Source organism: Mugil cephalus, chromosome 14 (genome assembly GCF_022458985.1).
Source record: "Mugil cephalus isolate CIBA_MC_2020 chromosome 14, CIBA_Mcephalus_1.1, whole genome shotgun sequence".
Classification (NCBI taxonomy): domain Eukaryota; kingdom Metazoa; phylum Chordata; class Actinopteri; order Mugiliformes; family Mugilidae; genus Mugil; species Mugil cephalus.
The window spans coordinates 9,323,101-9,333,886 of record NC_061783.1 but is presented as its reverse complement, the minus strand read 5'-3'; the positions used below and the strand labels follow the sequence as shown (position 1 = coordinate 9,333,886).

General features: G+C 41.9%; 3 protein-coding genes across 4 annotated transcripts in view; all 3 read right to left on the bottom strand.

Moving 5' to 3' along the window:
* The window catches only part of hoxa3a (homeobox A3a), a 31,278-nt gene extending 24,121 nt beyond the window's left edge, over positions 1 to 7,157 (bottom strand). Inside the window, exons 1-2 of one of the 2 annotated variants that reach the window (XM_047605367.1) lie at positions 6,380 to 7,157; positions 28 to 123 (exon numbers count right to left, since the gene is read on the bottom strand). The gene's annotated coding sequence lies outside the window, so the exon portion shown is untranslated. Of the gene's footprint in view, positions 1 to 27; positions 153 to 6,379 lie in introns of those variants that run through there. The other variant, XM_047605370.1, reaches the window with a different exon arrangement.
* hoxa5a (homeobox A5a) lies at positions 694 to 5,750 on the bottom strand. The gene is made up of 2 exons (XM_047605390.1): positions 2,483 to 5,750; positions 694 to 1,842 (listed from the first exon to the last, which is right to left on the bottom strand). The coding sequence occupies exons 1-2, from the start codon at positions 3,063 to 3,065 to the stop codon at positions 1,592 to 1,594; spliced, it is 834 nt and encodes a 277-aa protein (XP_047461346.1). The 5' UTR covers positions 3,066 to 5,750; the 3' UTR covers positions 694 to 1,591.
* A 99-nt stretch (positions 7,158 to 7,256) lies between the features above and the next one.
* On the bottom strand, positions 7,257 to 10,406 carry LOC125020111 (homeobox protein Hox-A7-like). The gene is made up of 2 exons (XM_047605395.1): positions 9,387 to 10,406; positions 7,257 to 8,517 (listed from the first exon to the last, which is right to left on the bottom strand). The coding sequence occupies exons 1-2, from the start codon at positions 9,751 to 9,753 to the stop codon at positions 8,228 to 8,230; spliced, it is 657 nt and encodes a 218-aa protein (XP_047461351.1). The 5' UTR covers positions 9,754 to 10,406; the 3' UTR covers positions 7,257 to 8,227.
* Between the last annotated feature and the right edge of the window lie 380 nt (positions 10,407 to 10,786).

Here is a 10,786-nt window from a genome sequence, read left to right as displayed (position 1 = left end):
GCTACCGGCTAGTCTGGAGAAACTTACCCAGAGACGCGGTCCTCATCCTGGAGAGCGTCCGGTCCATACTGACGCAGACTGAGCAACAGAGATGGTCTGTACCGGTCAAGTAACACTTACAGCCTGCAAAGAGAGAGTCAGACGAAGCCTCGCCGTCAGTGCGATTATATGTTATGTGCAATATACTGTCAACTCCCCAAAACCATAAAACTTACTTTAATGGCCACCACGTGACCGTTTATGGCCAGTGAGCCTATCTGGCCGCTCTCCGGATGATTTTTACGATCTAATTCATAGACAAAACCCCCATTCATTTAGCGCCCAAATGTCAGAGAGCCAGAATCGGCCCTAATAAAGTTTACAGCTTGAAAAGTCGAGCTAATTCTACAGGAATAGCTCAGGAGCCTCTGCGCAAGGGGATGGCCGGCCCCCGAAGCTTGTTAGTGGCCAAGGACCCCTCAAAAAAAGCCCACAGCGCCAGAGCAAGGTGAGTAAATCTAGACGCTTTCATGCCAGGGGACCTGTTGAATTCAAGATCTAAGTTGAGGAAAGCCAATTGAAAATAGTCTATTTAAGTGACTTGGAGATTTCCTCGTTGCTTTTACGCAGCAGCCCAGACACACACACACACACACACACACACAAAACGAATTCATCTTAAATACTTTACAAATACGTACACTCAATGTATTGTTGCCGTTCCAGTAGAAAGTTTATTATCACGGCCATCACCCTCGTCATCATCATTATTATAGCATATTTTGACTTCCAGTCTTTGAAAAACATTTACAAAAAGCTCATCACGATGGAGTTATACACATAGGCAATGGGGTTTACTGTGGGACCCTCCACATAAGAACAGCTAGAGAAAATGGAGACGAAACACGTTTTTTACTAAGATGTTGCACCCAGGTGAGCAACGCTAACAGCAGCTCCTGCAAAAACAAAGATACAGGCACGGCTACTGTACACACAAAGGGTGAGTCCGCACCTCTGTCCATACATGTGTTCACAACGCATACAATAGTCACACAAAGCTTATACGTACTCTGCTGGCTCTACTTCTGGAAGCAAGTTATCTGACACGTCGGTACAATACATCAAACAAATAAATACATACATATACAGTACATACATAGAAAACGAAGGCTAAACACAAATGTAGCTCAACCTCGACCCTCTATTTATTAATGCTGTTATTGTTGAGTGCATCACACAGAATTTACTGGATTTACTTGCGGTATATGCAGGGTTGCATTTCAAGCTTTGACGTCTTTATTTTTTATTTTTCTCCGTCTGAACAAGAAATAATTTAAACAAACGTTTATTTCCATGTGTTTCTTTTTCCTCTAAATCTAGACATAACTGTACATAATGCTTTTTTTTTTTTTTTACTCACATAAGCATAACAACGGTGAGAATAAAAAGAAAATTATAGAATATAATAGGATTGTTATTGGACATAGAGAAGGTTTATGTGGGTTGCCCCTTGTCCCGCAAACAACCAAGTCTCTTTTGGAATAGGGGGAGAAGTTGATATGACAATCTTTTATTTTTGTAGTGCTCGGTATGAAGAGGAAAGGTGTGAATATCAAGGCCTGTAGACTCCCCCGCCTGCAGCCGCCATGCTCATGCTTTTCAGCTTGTTGTCTTTCTTCCATTTCATCCGACGGTTCTGAAACCAGATTTTGATCTGTCTCTCAGAGAGGCAGAGTGCATGGGCTATCTCGATCCTCCGCCTGCGGGTCAAGTACCGGTTGAAGTGAAACTCCTTCTCCAGCTCCAGGGTCTGGTACCGAGTGTATGCGGTTCTGGCTCTCTTCCCCTCTGGTCCAGACAAATCTAGGACAGAAAGCAAGGGAAACATGTCAGATACCGCAGTTGTAAAGACAAAAAAAATATGGTGCACCAAACTTTTTGAGCACATTTGCGGGAAATTTGGACATTACACGTCTATGTGATTAGAAGACACGATTTGAGAATGACACGAGACTGAGCTTTAAATGGTGCCCAAATAAAGACAAATCATTACAAACAATAACAATACAACTAAAATTAACTGTCTTCCCATTCCAGCTAGATATAGGTGATAATATATTTAAATTGTTTAGATATTTCCCATTTTCAACAAAAATACAGTATAATGAGCTTAAAATGCATATATTGAGTAGATATCGAACGCGTTTTAACCTATTATGTTATGTTGCTAAATTATGCCGTACCTGGTCCACAGTCCTCCTAACCTCAAACATACCAAACAGGTGAGAGTCGCATATAGCACCAACTGCACACTTTGGACATTTACTTGCGTTTTTGAAATCACTGCAAAGGACTACGACGCAAACTGGTCCACTCTGCTGGTAGTTACAAAACTAGTTAAATAGCTTAACATGCTAGACAACTATTTTACCAAACAACAACAGCGCCAGGTCTCTACACAAGGTACAAAATCAATACAAGACCATTAAACAAAGCAATTTACCGTGACTTATGTGTAGTTTTCTCATCCACGGGTATATCTGGGGCTGTGCTGAGTCGGTGACATTTTGAGGAGTTGGTGGTGCGCTTCCCGCAGGCTTCTCGTCCTCGAGGGGGGAAGCTTTGGAAACACAGTCCCGGGTGAGCAGCAGCGTGCCTCCGTTGGAGCTCGAGCACGGGGTCGTTATTGAGTTTTTCACGGCTCTGTGTTGGGGTTGTGTCTCGGTGACCGGAGACGAGCTGGCCACCGAGGAGCACGGTAGAGGGTCAGGTGGAGGCGACAGAGACGAGTTCCCGGTGCTGTTCGCGGACTGGTTGTACCTGACAGGCTCCACCGAGGGTGTTGTCGCCGCTGAGTGACTCGGGGAGTAGCCCGGTGTCCGCTCGTTGCCCACAAAGTGTCCGGTACTGCTCCGCTCGACTGTTAAGTCCATCCCGTTGTAGCCATACCCATACCTGCTGGAATGCATGGCTGCTGAGTCTCTGTATTGCTCGTTTGCCGTACTATGGTCTCCATAATTATGTAACTGGAAGTCCGCGCCATTGGGATAGCGACCGCAGAATGAGTTCACAAAATAGGAGCTCATTTGTTGACAGTTTCCTCGTTGTAGATATTGTTGTTGTTTGTTATTATTTTAGGAGGTAAAATGGCATAAACCTGTGTTCTTGATTTGTGGCTCTTATGGTTTAGCGCGTCCTATAGCACCCTTGCACAATTTATGATGAATTATGGAAATGAGTGGGACATGGACTTGATTCTCTCTTACGTAGGCACCCAAATATGGGGTACGGCGAAGAATCACGTGCTTTTGTTGACCAGTCGTAAATCCTGCTTGGTGACCTCCAGAGGTAAACTCGTGCACGCAGGAAATACTGGGTGGGATGTGAAGGGCGCGCGCCTCCATGCGCTCGTGGCTAGGGCAAACTCGGAGCCACGGCTTGGCTGTTTTGAATTGTCGTGGTGCGCCATCCTCTGGCGCAACTGTCGCACTGCCTGTCTGCGGTGCTTTCTGAGGCGTGGGCTCCGCACGGGGTCATTCAGAGGTTAACGACCATTGCGGCAAAAACCAACGGGCTCCTAAACAATACAACAAGTGACACGCTGAGAATGCAATCTTTGCAATGATAGTGTACAGAAATAATTCGATCGGAATCTGTTATGCATGTTGCGATGGGCGATGAGTGGAAATAGCGCGCGCAGCTAATAAAATAAAAACCAATTGAAAGCGGGGACGTGTTTTTTCCACACATTTTCTGACAATCATAAAATAACTGAACGGCCCCGTGTGAAAAAAAAGACTAATGAATAAACATACGAAGGAAAGATAAAAGCCAAATATCGCTTTATAGAATAATGCCACACAGACTGCCATTCAAGGCTCCTTCTTTTTACCACTTTGCAAAATAATAACTATAAATATAGCCAGGCTTTATATGAACGCACAAAAATCGTTTATAAGCAGGTTAAAATTTAACGACGCCAGAACAACAATCATTTAGATGATTGCAAGCTTTTTTTTGCGCACAACCCGGCGTTATTTCGGTCTACTTTAACGGCGACTGCTCTGTCATTTTGACTTTTTAACCGTCTGTCGAACATCGTCGCACTTCTAGCAGTCTAGTTTGTGCGTATGATATCAGTATATGATGGATAATAACATTTTATTTCTTTGTGTAAGAAACGTAATAGCACCGGGGTTTATCGTTAGTCAATGTCAGTTTGGAATTTAAAGAAACCAGAAAGAAAAGAAAATACAAGTTGCTGATAAATGATACAATAGGAGCAATGCCTGGTTTAAAATGAAGCCGATGTTCTTTTGAAATGCCTAAAAATGTACAGTGTTCAATCAGTACTCATGTAGTAAAATACATATGTGCATCCTCTGTACTTTTCCATATTTGTATTTAGCCTACGAAGACGTTGCGCCGCTGTAAATGTATACTCATTCTGTTCGACTTGCAAAATAATAAAACAACAACAACATTATTTTTAGACTACAGTTGGAGACCCAAAACAGAAAATAAGTTGTTCATTCAAACAGCAACAAAGCAAAAATTTTGAAATTGTTGCAAAATCGTTGCTACATTCAAAATCCTCGGCCCAGTTTTGCACATTATTATATCCGTACCAACGCGCCTTATCAAAAGTGTTAGTCAGTTATCGGTTATTGTCCAGATCGTGAGAAAGATCAGAAGGTTAGGCGAAAAACAGGGGATCAGCGCAGAGTCTCACACAGACGTGACGCCTAAATAGAGGCATGCTGCTGCGTTCGGCGCTCTCCGTTTGGTTTTCTCCTTGTGGAATTTTTATGGCACCTTGGTCCTCTGGTTGCCTCCACTTCCCATTTCCCCAGAGCAGGCCGTTTACCCAGCACAAGTCCGTTCCTGTGTTACTGACAAGAACACTGACACAGAATATTTATTCTGTCCTAGGTATGTGTGCCCTTTGCGGTAACATACACCCAGAAGGCACGGTACTAGGAAGGGTGAACACCGGGTGCGCACACCCACAGTGGGCCCAAAGTAATAAGAGGAGACCGTCGCGGAGTGTGTGTTGGCCAAACAGTCAGGCTCTAGCAGCTGATTTATGGCTGGCCAATGGCGACAGAGTTCCCACGAAAATTATTTCTCAGAGTTGAGACAGGGACACACCCAGGAACTGAGTGAAGACCAAAAGAAAGGAAAGAAGAAGTGACTGCACATTGGTGTCAGACTTGTCGGGTCGGAACGGGGGGGCTGAGGGGCTGAGATGGTCACTGATGCAGAGGAAAAAGGAGGGCAGTGCACTCTGCAGGCACAGTCACACACTAGCACCCTTTACCCTTAAATTACACAAATTAAAACTCCTAATAATCATATAGCTGGCCTCGCCGTGAAGAAATCACCCAGGCCACGGTGCATCTAAAATCTAAAACCACTGGACTTTTTTGACCTTTGTTTTTAATTTTTCGTTTCATTTGACTGTAATATAAATCTTACCCGGTTCAGTATTTTCCATGCAAAACTGAAACCAGAAAAGGAATGTAAAATTATTATTTCTATGCACATATGAAATAACTGGATGTGCTGAATGGGCAGTCCTCGTCGGTTATTTGGTGCTTTCACTTTTGTACAGTTGATACAATGCAAATGAAATCGGTTCAAACTTTGCATCTTAGATCTTTGCAGGGCTATAAATAAATCACCGCAATGACACATAATGGTGTGCGTCAGACTGGCTTTATATTCAGCAACAACATGACAAACATCGACGCGCAAAACAATTTGCGTTTTAAAATTTCATCGGCAGGGAGATTCCTTCTTCTAATATAAAGGTCATTCAGCCGCTGCATTTCAGTATATTCGGATCACTGGTAGTTATCCTGCTCATCGACTAAATGCACGGAGACCCGAGGCCTGCGTACATTTGATAGCGGCTGATAACGTTAAAGAAAAATGTGAGAACTCAAATAGGTCAACATGTCCAGCGTGCAGACAGACATTTGCAGCAAAACAGGCAAAGCTGCAGCCACAGTACTCCCAGTACCTCCACAGGAGGGCGTCAAAGAGCGCACACTTTGGCCACCATCCACCCAATGAATTTCGCAGGAGAAAGACCATCCCAGTTTAAATCCAACAACAAACAAATAAAGTCTAGACGACATGCAAAACACGAGGATCACCAGCAGCGTGCAGGAAATAATTCCTTGTGTCACTCAGATTGGTCAGACTTACTATGAAGCAACCCTAACAATATAGTACAATAAAACAGTAATCCTACAGTTTCATCACAATATTTCAGCCTCAGAATATTTCAACAGTAAAAGAAATGCGACAGTAAATTTTATTAAAGTTCAAACTGCCCATTTAATCAAGTAAAAACAAATACATGCAACGTATTGTCAAGCTTCCGCTGTCTTACCTTGGGAAGACTTCTGTGTGTAAACAGAGGAGGCAAGGGGAGGGAGTATGCAGGTGCAGGCTGGTTGTGACGGAGAAAAGTCTCCAGCTGAGACCCCGGACGGAAACAGGGGCTCCCTGGAGGTCAGTGACGCAACGGGAATCCATGCACTCATCTTGCCAAACGGTGTCAGGACACCAGAAAAATCCAGTCTAAACGAAAGCTCCGGCGCGTCAAGCCTGGCCAAAAAACAAAAACTTCACAAAGAGGAGCCGTGAGGGGCACAAAAACGTAGAGGGTCGGTGGTGAAAACAGCCGCGTAGAAGCCGGGGAGACAGTTAAATGAAAGGCTGCTCTATCCCGCTATTGGAAATTATATATATATATATATAAAAAAAAGTTCATGTTCACGGCTCTCTGCCACGTGACGCGCTGCGGCCAATAGGAGGCACGGCCGCGTCGTAAAGTTGTATTGCTATGTTGTAAATTTTCATAAACAACAGCGGATTTATGACCCCAGCGCTGGAGGGAGAGATGGAGAGAAAGGAGTGGGAGGGGGGAGAGAAAGAGAAGGAGAGAAGGAGCCGGAGAAGGAAGGGGGCAGGTCACCGTCAGGCGCCATCTTACCGAGGGAAGAGGGAATGCAGAGTTCAACAGTAATTTCGCTTCATCTGCAGCCTGTCCCATCTCGTATCCCCATAGCTCACATTCCCCAACTTCAGTGTTTACTTAACCCTCATAATGGACTGTAACATGTTTCATTACATGCAACCTTATATTGAACTGCACTTACCGGTTACTCAAAGATATTATTACTCAACCGTGGGGTGATCTGGCTAAGAATGATGGTCGTGGTTACATATTATTAAGTGAGGAAAATATTGAATGAAAACAAATAGACAAGTAAAGCTATTTTATTAAATGGTTATATGAACATTTACAGATTGTGGCCATTCCCAGAGATTTATATTTAGGCTCTTTGTTCACATTGTACTTTGATTTATGACAGTATTTGCACATTGTGGGTTATAATAATAACCTGTTTTTAACACTGTTAAAAGTCAGTGAAACCTAAAAGCTCTCTAAATGGCAGCGCATGCATTTATTAGCCTTTTGGTTTTCACAAATACAGCACAGTTAAAAAAAATAATAGCTTGAAATTCTATGCCAACATCTCACAGTACACAGCTACGTTTTCAAAACATTTAAACTAGGCTGTTTCTCTTTACAGTACGATAAGCACGTTGACGTTCTGTTATTCTGAGGTAGGTTTCATCAGTTAATCTCAAACTAAAGAAATATTTCCGTCAGTACAGGGATGCAGAAAAGCTTAATACTTACTGATGAAATGAGTCTTTAAAATCGAATCAAATTCAAAGACACGGGTAAAGGAGCAAAGTCACCGTTACTTAACAATTTAATGAAAACATTCACTTAAAATAAATTAGCCGATTGGAAATAAGGCACATATGCGCAAAAAAAAGGTTTTATGTTTGTTCCCTTGTGTGGAGGAAATAGGAAATAAAATCTCTGGAATGGGGGGATTATTTATATTAAGTCGGTGGTTAAAGATTAATAGAGGTAAATATTAGGTAGTTTTTCGTTTGAGGAATGTTGACTCAGTAGTACAACTATTGCAATTAATAAAAAATAATATACAGGATAGTTTAGATAGGTAGTTATGTTTCCCTTTTCACAATGAGCATTTAATGTATTTCTGTTTAAAGTGAAATGTACACTTGCAGTTTAGCTACTTTTAAATACTGACGTGTGTACGAAAACATATTCGTTACATCCTAAACGTAACAATGCGTGTCTTTGATTTAATTCTCTGTCCGTGTCTTTCGTTACTTTGCAGCATTTCTGACTCTACGCCGGCGTTCCGGATGTCTCCAGATTCGGTTTCACGGCCTCGGACACGGCCTGAGTATCATCGTGTTTTCCCCCTGGGTTCGACACAGACTCGTCCTTGTGATCCTTTTTCCATTTCATTCTGCGGTTCTGAAACCAGATTTTGATCTGTCTCTCTGAGAGGCAGAGGGAATGGGCTATCTCGATCCTCCGCCTGCGGGTCAGGTACCGGTTGAAGTGAAACTCCTTCTCCAGCTCCAGGGTCTGGTACCGGGAGTAAGTCTGCCGCCCACGCTTTCGATTTGGATCTGTGGAAGATAAAACGCGCAACATGATGCAACAATAAACTTCCAAATTAATTTGTAAGCACATCAGATATGGCACTGTAAACATTTATCTAAATTGATGCTGAAACATGTACTTCCAATAAAATGTGCAACATGAAACATTAAGTGCCATTCGTTTATTTGTATTTGTCAGTTAATTGTGGCTCGTTTTTCTACATTGCCCCATGCCCACACGCATTCCCTCACAGAACACTTTTTTTTTTTTTTTAATTATTCATTTATTTCTGCGTCAATTTAAAGTAGTCCTGCTGGGGTGTTTTTACTCATACTTCCTTTGATACTCTGCATGTTTTTGCAATTAAAAGTCAGCTACGTTCTGCGCACAGAAGGAGCTATAAGTAATTAGAGTAGAGCGCCCATAGAAAATGCCAGTGATTCTGTATTATATATTATATAATACACCTCAGTCTGACTTTTTATATAACAAGTAATAGTGGCGCATATTGATCCAAGTTTCAGAAAATAACAGAGCCTCTGCAGTGCAGACCCAATTAGACAAGGAGCTGCAGAGTGCAAGAGAACTGATTTACACAGCAGGTCGGTCTTTTTTTCTTTTTTTTTACAACCACAAAGGGAAGAAGAGGCTGTAAGAGTAATAGGAGTGCAGAGAAAAACCCCCAGCGGCAAGGTCTCTGGGTACTGAACACACAGAAGCGTTGGCCAAATGAATTTATGGCTGCAGAACTCATTAGTTGCGCAATAAAAGTTTTACGATTCTTTCCAATGCAACACCAATGGCTTCACGAAATTAATTGAACCTCTAACCGCCAATGTTAGTATCACAATGTTTTGTAAAAGCATTGACCCAAGGGCTTTGAAATAGCGCATACCTGATGCTCGCATCCACGGGTACATCCGGTATTGTTTGTCCGGCGGCGAGGTGAGGGGTCCCGGCCCCGGATGACAGCAGCTGTCGCTGAACAGGCGGCTCTGGTCAAATGGACTGCAATGCAGTGTGTGCGCGTCTTGCCCCTGGCCATAGCCCGAGGTAAACAAGGGGTGGCTCTGACACATTACATTATTGACGCTATAAACTCCGGAGAGAGGCGGCGCAAACACGACGGCCGCAGCAGTCCGTGTCGAGCCATGGTCGTCTCCACTGGGTCCAATACTGCAAGAAGCTCGCTCCACGTTTGGGAAAAGAGAACTACCCGCCGCAGATTTGCTAAGAAGACCATCCACATAATAAGAACTCATATTTTTTCTCTCTGATTTGTTGGCCTAGAATCCTCAGTGTCGTTTTTACGAGGTAGTGTGATATATGACAGCAATACACCCTAGATTTACACCAAACCCCATTTTAACTCTGGACCAAAGAACTCACCCATGTGACTCCGGCCTGGTCCCTCTCATCCAATCAGCGTCAACATGGATTTCATTACGGCACAGGACTGCAAAGCGGATTAACACTTCACACACATAAACACGTACACACATATAAACACAAACGAAAGAAATTCACACAATCCCAGCGACCCAGAGATCATTTAAGGAATTCCAGGTCATGGTTTTATGTTGATTTTCTTACCAACTCTGCAGATATAAAACCCTTTTTTTTTCACACTTTTTGTACAGAAGGGTCCGATGCCTCTTTTCTAATTTCGTGTAGAAGGATATTTGTCCATGTTAATAACTATAATCTAAACTTAATGCCAAGTGTAGTGCCAATGTCAATGCAGATTATAATATAGTATATATTGATAATAATAATATAATGAAATCAAAGAAATATTGCAATTATTGGTTTGTTTAAGGACCTGGGAATATTATAATGCTGAATGTGATGCGCCACCTTTAAAAAGAATATTAAAGTACAATATTAATAATAATAAATGAGCAATACATTTGTTTGTATAAAGCCCAGTTTTGTGAAAAAAAAATAAAAATAAAAAAGATAAAGAAAGAACAAAAAGTGAGAATTACTTTGGAAAAATATAATTATTGCTATTGTAATTAGTATTACGATTATTATTGTGTAAACAATTGTAATAATGTGTTATTATTATTATAATTCAGTTATATGTATACACATGCACGAATTTAAATTAATGCGTTGTATTTAAAGTTGAAATGAAAAAATGACTGGGTGAGAAACTAACATTTATAGAGGACATTTAAATCAACACAACTAAACGGTATGTTTATCATTGCTTTAATGGCATACTGCTGTTAAACAAAACTGATTTAGCTTAAAATTATATGCCTCATATAACACAAGAAAATATCAAAA

Excerpts from the sequence above, each read along its gene's own strand:
- hoxa5a (XM_047605390.1), bottom strand. The coding sequence starts at position 3,065 with ATGAGCTCCTATTTTGTGAACTCATTCTGCGGTCGCTATCCCAATGGC. Across the intron at positions 1,843-2,482 it reads AAAACTACACATAAGTCACG|ATTTGTCTGGACCAGAGGGG; the intron begins GTAAATTGCTTT and ends TTTCTGTCCTAG.
- LOC125020111 (XM_047605395.1), bottom strand. The coding sequence starts at position 9,753 with ATGAGTTCTTATTATGTGGATGGTCTTCTTAGCAAATCTGCGGCGGGT. Across the intron at positions 8,518-9,386 it reads CCCGTGGATGCGAGCATCAG|ATCCAAATCGAAAGCGTGGG; the intron begins GTATGCGCTATT and ends TATCTTCCACAG.